This window comes from Microcaecilia unicolor, chromosome 6, assembly GCF_901765095.1.
Source record: "Microcaecilia unicolor chromosome 6, aMicUni1.1, whole genome shotgun sequence".
NCBI lineage: Eukaryota > Metazoa > Chordata > Amphibia > Gymnophiona > Siphonopidae > Microcaecilia > Microcaecilia unicolor.
Window position 1 is genome coordinate 343913185 of NC_044036.1, and position 14821 is coordinate 343928005.

The 14821-nt window shown below is 47.7% G+C and overlaps 1 protein-coding gene across 1 annotated transcript; it reads left to right on the forward strand.

Moving 5' to 3' along the window:
• The first annotated feature begins 10738 nt into the window (after nucleotides 1–10738).
• SOCS3 (suppressor of cytokine signaling 3) lies at nucleotides 10739–14571 on the forward strand. The gene is made up of 3 exons (XM_030208645.1): nucleotides 10739–11137; nucleotides 12429–12481; nucleotides 12524–14571. Exon 3 carries the CDS (start codon nucleotides 12530–12532, stop codon nucleotides 13139–13141), a length of 612 nt encoding a protein of 203 aa, XP_030064505.1. The 5' UTR covers nucleotides 10739–11137; nucleotides 12429–12481; nucleotides 12524–12529; the 3' UTR covers nucleotides 13142–14571.
• Nucleotides 14572–14821: the final 250 nt, after the last annotated feature.

Consider the following 14821-nt stretch of genomic DNA (forward strand, 5'->3'; position numbering starts at 1 on the left):
CTCTCCCTCAGAGATCCTCTGTACATAGAAACAAAGAAAATGTCACAGATAAAGACCATACGACCTATTCAGTCTGTCCATCCACACCAACCACTAATCTCTACAATCCCTTCCTCTGCCTCAGAGAGCCTCTGTGTATAGAAACAGAGAAAATGACGTCAGATAAAGCCCAGACCAATGAAGAGGAGGAAGAGAAGAAGCAGAAGACACAAGAAGAAAGGGAAGGGATCATTGGAAAAGAATTTAGGAGAGAATTAACACAAGGAAGGTAAAAAAGAGAGATCATGACCAACATGATGACTAGAAAAAAAAAAAAGAAAATATGCAGCTCAGTATAGTAAAAAGAAAAAAAAACGTTTACATTTTTAGGAATTGGAATGTATCAGTTTGGGGAAATGGACTTCTGTTTTATTTTGGTATTTTGCACAGTACAGAAGGAAACACATTTCTGTTTTAATTTTCCAGTATTGCACTGGGTACAGACTAGCTTTCTTGGGGGCTTTTTTTTGTTCTCTGTGTGTAGTTTCCTTATCATTGTCTGCAATACTCCTGTTTATTCTAATTTCCCAGTAAGAAGTGCATTCTTTCTTTAGGGCACTGGTTGGTTACCAGTCCTGGTGGCACCCTAGCCAGCCAGGTTTTCAGGATATCCACAATGAATATTAATGAGAGCAGTTTGCATGCAGTGAAGGCAGTGTATGTTTAACTCTTTCATGAATGTCCAAGACCAGGTTTGAGATCCACTGCTCTAGGGCCCAATGTAATGCGTACAATTTAAAAAGGGACATTTGTTGAAATGCAATCTACTACCCAGCAGGTAAAATCCTTAAAAAGATGTTGTGCAGCTGTGCTATGAGATACTAAAAGCTCACCTGTTTTATGCTGACTCAAGCAACGTCAATGTTCATTCATGTGGATATTCAATTGTCTAATTGTCTTTCCCCACACAAATCTTGGACATTGTAACATGCAGTGCATTTCTTCTAGCGAAAAAGGTGCCGGTACTCAAATGCTAGGCCACCCTTCAGGAGTGGGGTGATCACTGAGGGACCCACCCCACAGCAGCCAGGCCCCCTGCAACCTGTCACAGAATTTATGATAAGACAGAATTGTTGTGTAGAGCCTGAGCTCTTTCATTAAAACTTGGGGACCGTGGGTCAATTTTAGCAGACAATGGAAAAGGTGCCGGTACTCAGTACCCCCAAGTACCCCCTCAAAAAAAGCCCTGGCAACATGTAATGCTTTACATAAAAATTGGACTATTACGAAAACTCATCCAGTGTTTTCTGATGAAGAACTTTTAATTGCATTTTCGAGAGGACATAATCTGAAAGAGATTCTCAGCCCAGCTACACTATTTAATGATAGAGAAAATTTGACTAATAGAGTGGGGCACTTTAAATGTGGTACTTGCAAAATGTGTCCCATTACCATTGAGCGTGATAATAAGTTTTATTTTTCTATATCTACATACATAGTAGATGATGGCAGAAAAAGACCTGCACGGTCCATCCAGTCTGCCCATGACAAACTCATATGTGTATACCTTACCTTGAATTTGTACCTGTCCTTTTCAGGGCACAGACCGTATAAGTCTGCCCAGCAGTATTTCCCGCCTCCCAACCACCAGTCCCGCCTCCCATCACCGGCTCTGGTACAGACCGTATAAGTCTGCCCTCCCCTATCCTAGCCTCCCAACCACCAACCCCTCTTCCCCCCACCTGCTCCGCCACCCAATTTCAGCTAAGCTTCTGAGGATCCATTCCTTCTGCACAGGATTCCTTTATGCATATCCCACGCATGTTTGAATTCCGTTACCATTTTCATCTCCACCACCTCCCGCGGGAGGGCATTCCAAGCGTCCACCACCCTCTCTGTGAAAAAAATACTTCCTGACATCATTTTTGAGTCTGCCCCCCTTCAATCTCATTTCAGGCCCTCTAGTTCTGCCGCCTTCCCATCTCCGGAAAAGATTTGTTTGCGGATTAATACCTTTCAAGTATTTGAACGTCTGTATCATATCACCCCTGTTCCTCCTTTCCTCCAGGGTGTACAAGTTCAGGTCAGCAAGCCTCTCTTCATACATCTTGGAACGTAAATCCCATACCATCCTCGTAGCTTTTCTTTGCACCACTTCCATTTTTTTAACATCCTTTGCAAGGTACGGCCTCCAAAACTGAACACAATACTCCAGGTGGGGCCTCACCAATGAGTATAGGACTGATTGTAAATCTAAGAATGTGATTTACGTGTTACAAAGTCCCTGCAACAAAATTTATGTGGGGAACACAATCAGACAATTGAATATCCGCATGAATGAACATCGACGTTGCTTGAGTCAGCATAAAACAGGTGAGCTTTTAGCTGCACAACATCTTTTTAAGGATTTAACCTGCTGGGTAGTAGATTGCACTTCAATAAATGTCCATGGGGGTGATCTGGATAAAAATCCATGGCAGTTAGAGCAGCGCTGGATACATCAGCAATTATCACTTTGCTCAGAAACCTAATAGCAGTCATAAGATAATTGTAAATGAAATATCAAACAGTAAGTCCATATGCTGTTGAAACAACCATGTTTTCAAAACTTTATGAAAAATAATATAGACAGGTCTTCATGAACACAGTCCGCTGAGAATTGTTCAGGGACAACCACCCCCATCCGCGGTCCTGCTCCCGGCCCTTCAGCTGTGAACACTGAACAGAAATATTTGTTAAGCAATTTGGCCTTATCTTTATCAGCTTCTAGGTATTCCTCCCCTTCACCTTTGAGTCTCACAAGGCCACTTTGTTTACCTACATTTTGGCATGCCAGAACCTCATTTAAAAGGGGAACTCCACCATGATTCCCCTCAAGGAAAATATGACTAGAAGGGGTGTGGGGGGAAGGGGGAGTCTTCTCGCAGGTGATGTATGCAACTGAAATGCTTTTTACCTATGCAAATACAGGTAGGGTGTCATTAGCAGATTACAAGAAATGATACATTTCTAAGAGTTCTTTTTCAATATAACATCTATTGATATTTTCACAGATAATTCAAGCAGTAAAGAGACAGCACAGTCTTTATCAGATAACAATCCAATCTAGAAGTCAGATATCAAATTACATATTCAGCTACACTATGGGCAGCTAGTTCAGTGCTCCCCAGATGCACATGCACAAGGATCTGCACTATGATTGAAATGAAGAGGATTCTGGGTGAACAGCTTCCCGATCCACATTATTCCAGCTGGAGGAAGTTTGGATCCCACATCCTTCCAGAACACCTTCTATTTTATTATTTATCAAGTCAGGGATATCCGACATACGTTGCAGTGTTTTGTTTACTGCTAGCTTAAGAATATTCTCTCCCCAAACAGGACATTTTCGGTAATGTCTCCCGTCCAAAGATAATCCATTGTTACCAGATTCCTTCTTTATGCTGAGCTCAGACTTTGGACTTTGAGACTCTCTATCTGTAATTGTTTATGTCAGATTTCCGAGCATTATAGTAAAGTCTCTTTCCTGTACTAAAGCTTTTCTAGGAAGACCACAATAGAAAGAAAGTTTTGCCTGAAAGAAAGCGGAAGATTGGACAGAGATTTTATGCACAGACAGGCTCAGTGCAATGCGGAGGATCAGGTCTTCAGGTGGAGCTGGGGTTTTGGGAAGGCAATGCTCGTAGAGGAAGAGATTGTCATAGTCACAGTGGCGTTCCTAGCCAGGATGGCACCCGGGGTGGATCGCCAATGCGCCCCCCCCCCAGCGAAATGACCCCCCCGGATGCACGTCGCTGGGGGGGGGTGCTGCGGCGCGCGCCTGTCAGCTCCGAAAAGTTCGCTAACTTTGCTCATTCGCTGCAGCTCCCTCTGCCCTGGAACAGGAAGTAACCTGTTCCAGGGCATCCCCCAGCGGCGTGCACCCGGGGCGGACCGCCCCCCCCCCCCTTGGTACGCCACTACATAGTCATTGTGTAATGGCACCACATAATGGCAGAGTTAGGGCCTATGATTGCAGGATTCTAGAAGGGGCCCTGGACTGGAGCATTGCCCCAGGCCAAGGGCTGCTGCTGTAATGACTGGACCAAATGGTTGCAAATAAAATTCCTTGATGCCAGATCCCAGCCCTAGTATCAACTGAGCTGGAAGCCCAAAGGAGAAGAGGGACATTGCCAAGCCCAATGCCTCCCCCAGTGAATTCTGCACTCTGTCTTCCCCCTCCAGCAATGAAATACAAAGCAGGAGGTGTTGCCAACAGAAGGCCATGGGTCGGGAATTTTAGTGAATACTTTTCTTTCGTGGCAACAGAGAACTCAGGGGCTGATGCAGGAAGCTTGAATTAGAGCTGTGTGCTGGTAGCTGAGTATATGGTTTCTAACGCAAATGTAACATCCATTTTTTGCTCGCTGATGCGGTAAGCAAATTATATGCAAATTTGATGCATTCAGAACTAGTGTACTAATCAGGCAGAACACCCCAGACACATGTGCACAAGGGTCTGCACTTTGGGCTGGTAGTATGTGCACCCCAGATGCACGTTGGACCGCTAATGCTGTGCACCCCAGATGCACTTGCACAAGAGTCTGTGCTATGGGCTGCCAGTACTGTGCACCCCAGACACACGTGCACAAGAGTCTGCACTATGGGCTGCTAGTACTGTGCACCCCAGACACACGTGCACAAGGGTCTGCACTATGTGCCACTAGTGTGTGCACTCCAGACGCACATAGGGCCGTGCTATGGGCCGCTAGTACTGTGCACCCCAGTTGCACATGCACAAGGGTCTGCACTATGGGTAGCTAGTTCCCCAGATGCACTTGCACAAGAGTCTGCGCTATGGGCTGCTAGTACTGTGCACCCCAGTTGCACATACACAAGGGTCTGCACTATGGGTAGCTAGTTCCCCAGATGCACTTGCACAAGAGTCTGCGCTATGTGCCGCTAGTACTGTGCACCCCAGTTGCACATGCACAAGGGTCTGCACTATGGGTAGCTAGTTCCCCAGATGCACTTGCACAAGAGTCTGCGCTATGGGCTGCCAGAACTGTGTACCCCAGACACACGTGTACAAGGGTCTGCACTATGTGCCACTAGTATGTGCACTCCAGACGCACATGGGGCCGTGCTATGGGCCGCTTGTACTGTGCACCCCAGTTGCACATGCACAAGGGTCTGCACTATGGGTAGCTAGTTCCCCAGATGCACTTGCACAAGAGTCTGCGCTATGGGCTGCCAGAACTGTGTACCCCAGACACACGTGTACAAGGGTCTGCACTATGTGCCACTAGTACTGTGCACCCCAGATGCAAGTTAACAAAGGGTCTGCATTATGGGCTGATAGTATTGTGCACCCCTGACGCACATATATAAGGGTCTGCACTATGGGCCGCTAGTATGTGCACTCCAGACGCACATAGGGCCGTGCTATGGGCCGCTTGTACTGTGCACCCCAGTTGCACATGCACAAGGGTCTGCACTATGGGTAGCTAGTTCCCCAGATGCACTTGCACAAGAGTCTGCGCTATGGGCTGCCAGAACTGTGTACCCCAGACACACGTGTACAAGGGTCTGCACTATGTGCCACTAGTATGTGCACTCCAGACGCACATGGGGCCGTGCTATGGGCCGCTTGTACTGTGCACCCCAGTTGCACATGCACAAGGGTCTGCACTATGTGCCACTAGTATGTGCACTCCAGACGCACATGGGGCCGTGCTATGGGCCGCTTGTACTGTGCACCCCAGTTGCACATGCACAAGGGTCTGCACTATGTGCCACTAGTATGTGCACTCCAGACGCACATGGGGCCGTGCTATGGGCCGCTAGTACTGTGCACCCCAGATGCACATGCAGAAGGGTCTGAGCTATGGGCTGCCAGAACTGTGCACCCCAGACACATGTGTACAAGGGTGTGCACTATGGGCCGCTAGTTTGTGCACCCCAGATGTAGGTGCACAAGAATCTACACTATGGGCAGCTAGTTCAGTGCTCCCCAGATGCACATGCACAAGGATCTGCACTATGAGCCGCTTGTATGTGCACCCCAGACACACGTGTACAAGGGTCTGCACTATGTGCCACTAGTATGTGCACTCCAGACGCACATAGGGCCGTGCTATGGGCCGCTAGTACTGTGCACCCCAGTTGCACATGCACAAGGGTCTGCACTATGGGTAGCTAGTTCCCCAGATGCACTTGCACAAGAGTCTGCACTATGGGCTGCTAGTACTGTGCACCCCAGACACACGTGCACAAGGGTCTGCGCTATGGGCCGCTAGTACTGTGCACCCCAGATGCACATGCAGAAAGGTCTGCACTATGTGCCACTAGTATGTGCACTCCAGACGCACATGGGGCCGTGCTATGGGCCGCTAGTACTGTGCACCCCAGATGCACATGCACAAGGGTCTGCACTATGTGCCACTAGTATGTGCACTCCAGACGCACATGGGGCCGTGCTATGGGCCGCTAGTACTGTGCACCCCAGATGCACATGCAGAAGGGTCTGAGCTATGGGCTGGAATGGTATCCTACTGATGAATATCAGGATCAGAAAAATAAAGCATAACTTTTTTCAGGGATGTCTTATGTGCAGATATAGTTTTTTCCACTCAGACCTTGTGCAGAACCGTCACTTCCTCTATTCTGTCTCTTTTTTTGTACTCATGCTTTTCATGCAGTCCATGAAAAAGCTGTGGGTACTGTTATGCTCCCAGCAAAAAAGGAAGGAAGTGGCATTGGTCTGACCCAGTATGGCTATTCTTATGTTCTTATGACCCATTAAAATTAAAGGGGGTAGTATTCAGCCCACGGCGGTCAGCAAATTTTAATCTGACTTAAGCCCAGATAGTCAAAGCTGGGCCGCATATGGGCTCAGGTAAGTAAGTGCAGCCTCCTGGAACTAAAGCAGACACTGGATGATATTCAGACGGGTGCCTGGCTACCTCAGTGGATAAAGTTAGGACATCCCTTTTGCTGACTGGCTGACTGCCGCCTCCATCCCCAGACCACCCTGGCACTAATAAGTGCAGAGGGCTGCATCAGTCAGTGACATTAACCGCTTCAGTTCTCCTGAGGATTGGTGGATGACCAGCTTAGCGGTGTTCAATTGGTTAAACCTCTTTTGAATACGGGGCCCAATGCTATTACATTTTTTTTCTCAAAGAAGCTTTAATGTTCACTTACTTTCAGTGAGAAATCTGGGACTGATGTGTTGCATCCACTTTATCCAATATGGCTTGAATCATAAGCAAATTTGCACTGAACCTACTGTCAACATCAAGAAACTTTTACCCATTCTAGAGCCTATACAGAGCATCAAGCTAGGATATTTCCCTTCACAGCTGGTCGTCATACAAACCAGACAGATATTCAAATTCTGGTGTCACCTCAGTAACAGCAACACAAAAACCTTCCACTGCCAGACACTGTGAAGTCACACAAAGCCCTGTAGATATGCTGTACAGAAACCATGTAGCAAAGAGAAGCTACTGATCGCAGAATCGCAGCATTTCCAGCTGGGGCTGGAAGCAGAAATAGGAACCAGTTATGGGGGGGTTCAAGTACCTGACTCTCAGGATCTCTGGTCTCCCCAGCTTGGATGCACAGATGGTTCTTAAAGAAAGCACAGGCTTGCTGTTTTGCTGTGAGACGATACACCTCCCACCTCCTGGGCATATACCAGTGTCCCGACACAGGGTTAAGAACCACTGTTCCAGGGCCGCCGAGAGGTAGGGGCAGGGGGGACAAAATTCCCCGGGCCCAGGCCTCCAAGGGGGGCCCGGCCCCGCAGTCCCCGCCCCCCTCTGTCCACCACCGGGCCGGGGCCCCCTGAATTCAAATCATTGCGCCTCACCTCGACCTTGCTCCATGTGAAAGAAGCGCAGCAGCGGCAGTCTGCAGATCGCCTCCCTTCGGGCCTTCCTCCCTGTGTCCCGCCCTCGTCTGACGTAACTTGCATGAGGGCGGGACACAGGGAGCTTCCGCCCGAAGGGAGGCGATCTGCAGACTTCCGCTGCTGCGCTTCTTTCACACGGAGCGAGGTCGAGGTGAAGCGCTATCATTTGAATTCAGGAGGGCCCGGCCCGGTGGTGGACGGAGGGGGGTGGCGACAACGGCGACCTCAGGGCCTGGCCCAGTCTTTCGGCGGCCCTGCACTGTTCTAAAGTGAAGGAGGTGAAAGCTTTCATTCAATCAAAGGTATGAACTTCTGAGTTTGGATCCTAACCGCCTTTTCGAAAGTGAAAGACGCCCATATTTCGACCCAAATCGGGAGATGGGTGTCTTTCTCCCGTGGGCGGCCAAATCGGTATAATCGAAAGCCGATTTTGGGCGTCTTCAACTGCAATCTGTTGCGGAAACGGACAAAGTTGACGGGGGCGTCGGAGGTGTGGTGAAGGCGGGACTGGGGCGTGTTTATCAGCCGAGGAGAGATGGGCGTCCTCAGCCGATAATCGAAAAAAGAAAGGCATTTTTAGTGCGGATTTGGGTCACTTTTTTTGGACCCTTTTTTTTCATGAACAAGTCCCAAAAAGTGCCCTAAATGACCAGATGACCACCGGAGGGAATCAGGGATGACCTCCCCTGACTCCCCCAGTGGTCACTAACCCCCTCCCACCAAAAAAAAAAGAACTTTAACAACTTTTTTTCCCAGCCTGTATGCCAGCCTCAAATGTCATACCCAGCTCCATCACAGCAGTATGCAGGTCCCTGGAGCAGTTGTTAGTGGGTGCAGTGGACTTCAGCCAGGTGGACCCAGGCCCATCCCCCTACCTGTTACACTTGTGGTGGTAAATGGGAGCCCTCCAAACCGCCCCCAAAACCCACTGTACCCACATCTAGGTGCCCCCCTTCAGCCATAAGTGCTATGGTAATGGTGTAGAGTTGTGGGGAGTGGGTTTTGGGGGGGATTTGGGGGGCTCAGCACCCAAGGGAAGGGAGCTATGGACTTCAGAGGTAGTTTGCTTTGTTTTTTTAATTGTTACAAGTGCCCCCTAGGGTGCCCGGTTGGTGTCCTGGCATGTCAGGGGGACCAGTGCAGTACGAATCCTGGCCCCTCCCACAACCCAATGCCTTGGATTTGGTCGTTTTTGAGCTGGGCACCTTTGGTTTCCATTATCGCTGAAAAATGATTCAGCCCAGCTCAAATCCACACAAATCCAATGCATTTGCTGGGCACAAACCGTATTATCGGAAAAAAGATGGACGCCCATTTTTTTCAAAAATACGGTTTGTCCCACCCCTTCACGTACCCGTTCTCGGAGATAGACGCCCATGGAGATGGGCGTTCGCGTAGACCTGAATATATAAGTGTTGCCATACTGGCAGTGGCGTACCAAGGGGGGGGCGGTCCGCCCTGGGTGCATGCCGCTGGGGGGGTGCCGCGCGCCTGTTGGCTGAGTTCGCTCATTCCCTCCCTGCTGCTCGCCAACAGGCACGCGGCACCCCCCAGCAGGTAAAAATGCACCCGGGGGGAGGGTGTAATTTCGCCGGTGGGGGGGCGCATCGGCGATCCGCCCCGGGTGTCAGGCAGCCTAGGAACGCCACTGCATACTGGGACAGACTGAAGGTTCATCAAGCCCAGAATCCTGTTTCCAACAGTGGCCAATCCAAGTTACAAGTACCTGGCAAGATCCCAAAACAGTACATTTTATGCTGCTTATCCTCAAAATAAGCAGTGGATTTTCCCCCAAGTCCATCTTAATAATGGCTTAGTTTTGTGGTTGGTCTTCTCCAAGCTGTATAATATCTTGAACACATTTCCGAGTACCAGTTGGCCTGGTGAAATTCCCTCCCACCCCCAGCTCTTTTCCCTTCCCTTCCCTTTTGCAAGTTAACCAAAAACCTTATGACAGCCCTGCTAATCCACATAAACAACACCATGTAACTGGTCCACAGAGCTCTGATTTCTCCTGCTGGGTCTATGCAATTGCTTAAGCTTGAAATGCAGATCAGATGAGGTCATGTTGTGACATTATTTGTAAAGTTGTGAGGAAATGTCAAAATGTTGGCAGCTAATTATTGAGAAGTCACGTTTTCACTGATTTGCCTAAATATACACACAAAGCTGATTTTGAAACATAAAGTTTTAATATGGGGTTGCTCAGGTGTTAAGTACCTGGTTCCAAACTCTGACAGAAGTTCCAGGTGTTGCTGCCCTGCCAGTGATGTGCAAACTTTTGAAAGTTAAACAGATGTGCAGAGATTCAAGCACAGCCTCACACTCATCATTACTGTGCATATTACAAAGCCACTCCGGGGAAGTTAGCAACGTGGGCTACCATTAAGATGGGTTATTTTACCACTAACTCGGCTATTTTATGCTATGAAACCTAGTTACTAATAACTGGGGCTAACAGTAGCCCACACTGATAACTTCCTCCCTCCCATTGTTTAGGCAACTGAAAATGAAGCCAAGCATCTCTAAGTTTTAAAAAGTTACCCCATTAGAGAGGTGGTATGTGGTCACTGCAGAGGCTTGACTGAATTTTCAAAACGGGAGCATGCTTTGAAAATTAGCCCAGGTCCGGGGAAACCTGCTCTCTGTGAAATGTAAGCAGTACAAACTCCTCTCCAAGCCTTCCCTGGGGAGCTGCTCCTCAAACAGCACAGATGATCCAGGTGCATACGTGTCACTGAACGGCTTTGAAAATGGCCCTGCGCTCTGGAAAGCTCCGAGAGCTGCTGAATTTGGGATTGGCTTTGCCCTCTTTTGCTGGGAGGGAAGCAGTTGTGTGGGAATGGGTTGTTCCTGGCTCCCTGCCCAGTTCTCCATCTGTTGCTTCTGTGTATATGTGTGCTTTTTTTTTTTTTTTTTGCTGTTCTCTCTTTCATAGTTTGGTGACTAACCTTACCAGAAGCAGTTCAGTTCCAGGAATCAGAAAGAGACGGCTGGGGTGGAGCCTCACTAGCACTCCAGCTCCAGCTCTATAAAAACTCTCTGCCCAGCCAGCCAGGGTGAGCTTGAGCTGCACCAGAGACTGGCCTGTAAAAGAAAGAGACACCCCGGGATTACAGCCAGGGTGGGTAAGCCCTGGAAGTTTTGCCTTCAACACACATCTGGAAAATAAGATACATCTGGATAAAGACGGTGATTTACATTACAAAACACAAGCTGCTGGTTTTCTTCTGGGACCTGAGACCATCATCAAAGTCATTGGTAAGGACTTCACCTTTCTCTTTACAAGCTACATGTTCTGCTCAGAGGCAGGCAGTTTACTGCAATAAAAGCTAAGGTTTATATGTATTTTTTCATGGGCCAGCCTGAAAATGAGAGAGAAATCGAAGTGGCTCATTTTGTGTTACTAAGTTTTAAGAGTGACTTGCTTTAGTGAATTACACTTCCTGCATCAGAATGAGCTAAAGATAATTCTATCAGAGCTACAAGTAAACTGTACACTGGAAATGCACAAGTTTAAAAAGTTTGTAATTGTGAGAAGGGTGGTGGAATCTGTGCCTGCCGCTTGCAGGCTTCCTTTCTGTCTTGTGATACTGCCGAATCCTGAAGGTTCGTTCAGTGCAGTCAAAAGAAAAGGGCTTGTTCAGGTCTCTTCTCCTGGGAGAAGGCTGTGGTTATAGGAAGAAAGAGCAGCTCTCTTTGCAGACCAAAGCTGGCCAGATGACCGGCCCTGTGGTCTCCAGAAAACCTGACTAATAAGGTTGGCAAACACTGAACTGTCCAAGACAAGCAGTCCTGGCCCCTTACTACAGATTTCATTGTAAAGCTAGGCCCAAGGAGCAAACTGAAAGCAGCCTACATCAATTTCTTCTACTGCACTCAAGCCGTGGGTAGTAGCAGTTTCCATAAAAAAATCTCTTATGACTCCAGAAATGTGAACACAGTTAGGAAAGTACAATTGTGTGGCTTCTGCTCTTCAAATATCCTTAAATGTTGAAGAGAGACTTGCTACAGAAGCTCCCAGGAAGCGCCCTGACATTGCTAGGTGGACATCTGTAAGGTGCACCGGGAGTCTGCTCCTGCATGCCTCTTGACGGTTTCAATCACACCGGGCAGACCTAGACTCTCTTGCAGGGCTTTTTTTGAGGGGGTACTTGGGGGTACTGAGTACCGGCACCTTTTCCACTGTCTGCTAAACTTGACCCATGGTTCTCGTATTTTAATGAAAGAGCTCAGGTTCTACATACAAATTCTGCCTTGTCATAGATTCTATGACTGGTTGCAGGGGTCCTGGCTATTGTGGGGTGAGTCCCTCAATGATCACTCCACCCATGAAGGGTGGCCTGGCATTTGAGTACCGGCACCTTTTTTGCTAGACAAAATGCACTGCTGTCTTGCGACCCACCTGCCCAATGCTGGTGGTGGATTCCTGGGCACCTTACAGGCAACACTGTTCTCAAGGTTACCTTTCAGGGGTGGGGGGTTGCTACTGCTTTGTCCTTCTTATTTCTATAGATGATTTACTTTCTTCCTTTTGCTTATTTCTTGGCAGCCTCTGGCCATGTTTTAACAGCTGGAATAACACTGTCTTTGGAGAACGGCACAGTTGGTTGTCCTCTATAATCCACACGGGACGAGCTAGTTCCCAGCGCCATGGTCACTCACAGCAAGTTCAATGGTATGAGCTGCTCACTTGATGCCACCTTACGCCTCAAGACATTCACCTCTAAGAACGAGTACAATCTGGTGGTGAACGCAGTTCGCAAGCTGCAGGAAAGTGGTTTTTACTGGAGCGCAGTGACGGGGGACGAAGCCAACCTGCTCCTTAGCGCGGAGCCAATCGGCACCTTCCTGATTCGGGACAGCTCGGATAACCACTATTTCTTCACACTCAGCGTCAAAACAGGGTCTGGCACCAAGAATCTGCGCATCCAGTGTGAGCAGTGCGCATTCTTCCTGCAGACGGACCCCAGGAGTACTCAGACGGTCCCTAAATTTGACTGTGTGCTGAAACTGGTACATCACTACATGCCAGCAAAGAGTTCCGACTCAGCCATCAGTGCCAGCATGAAACGGGCATACTATATCTATTCTGGGGGGGAGAAGATCCCGCTGCTACTATCCAGGCCTCTGTCCTCCAATGTGTCCACCCTACAGCACCTCTGCCGAAAGACTCTCAATGGCCACCTCGAATCGTACGAAAAGATGGCACAGCTTCCTGCTCCCATTAAAGACTTCTTGCAAGAATATGATGTGCCAGTATAGGACCCACTCCAGATTCACAAGCCACTGCACTGAGATACCCAGCATGCCAGAAAGCATGGCCTGAGCCTTGAGGAAGAAGAGGAGACATCAAGAAAATGGTTGGGAAGGTTAAGCCAAAAGTTCAAGTCTTTATTTGAGGTTTATTTAAATCTCATCTGCCTTAACCATTACATGGTGGAACTTTATAACTGTGGTGTATTTAAATCCTGATTCTCCTGTTAAAAGCAGGAAACTAACCCCATTAACTCAGGATTCACCGAGGAGCCTCCTGGTTGCTACCGTGAAGAAGGGAAGGCCATGTACACAGACAGATGACCAAAACGTCAACTAGAGACATACTGAGAACAGAATTATGCAAAAAAAAGTGCGCTGAGAATCCCAGGTGGCACTGGACCAGGTGTTGCGATGGACCATCCTGAGCCTGTGCTCCTGGGATTAAAACATAAATGTTTGTTTAAAAAAAAAAAAAGTTGTCTTGTATAAAGCCAAGCACTGAAGACCAAGTGGTGCCTGAAACAAGTCTCCATTCTATCAAAGTCAATACATATCCATAAGTTAATTGTTAAGTCACATTTCTCTGTTCCTGCATTCAGGGGAAGGGGTGCATTTCTCAGTTCCTGCATGCAGGGGAAGGGGTGCTTTTCTCAATTCCTGCATTCAGGGGAACAGGGGCATTTCTCAGCTCCTGCATTCAGGGGAATGGGTGCATTTCTCTGTTCCTGTAGACAGGAGGAAAGATGCACCTTTGGGTTCCTGCTTCACATGCAGACTGTTGGTAGCATTCTTCAGCCTGGCTCAGACTGTTCCTTCTTGTTTAGTCTTTATCTGCTGTCTTAGAGCAGACTTGTTCCGTTCAGAAGGGAGAAACTGAGTCATTACTCTCATTAACCATTGAAATAGGGATATTATGTCCCATAAAATAATGAAACTGAGTCTGAATCACAGAGCTGAAATGTGAAACCCCATCAGTAAAATGGAATCCTGAGAAAATATGACCCAGGTTTTTTTTTCCAGGAAAGGATTTCTGTAGAGAAGGTCTGACCAGGCCTGCTGGCATGGGAGGCCTGCACTTGGAAACTCCCTACTCTCCTGAAAAGGCTCCAAGTGCAGGCCTAGTACCACTGCCTTTGCCTCTGAGACCAGTCCGAGAGGGGCAGGAATGGTTGCCTGCTTTACAATGGGAAAGATAAATGGAGACATTCCATTGTAGGCATTGGGTTATGGGGGTCAATGTTGGCAGTCTCTTTTTCTCCTGTTATAAATGTTTACAAAACTGCCAGGATCCATCTGTCTTTTATAAAGATTCGCCATTGCCTCTGTCCTCAGAGGCTGAGACTCACATGCTTGAAGACTCAACAATAAAACCAAAAAAAAATTTTTTTTGCACATATTTATATTTATAAGAAAACATTTAAATAATTTATAATAAAGTGCACTTATTTTTAAAGAGACATCTAGTGATGTGCTTCTTTCTTTCTTTATTGCATTTGTATCCCACATTTTCCCACCTCTTTGCAGGCTCAATGTAGCTTACAATACATCATGAATGGTGGAAATGTATTAGAAAATAGACATTTAGTATTATAGAAGAATCTTGGGTAACATGATAACGATAAAACATGATAGTAATGTAACAAGCAGATATTATTCTGTGCTGCTGGGGGAGGTGATGAATGTCAT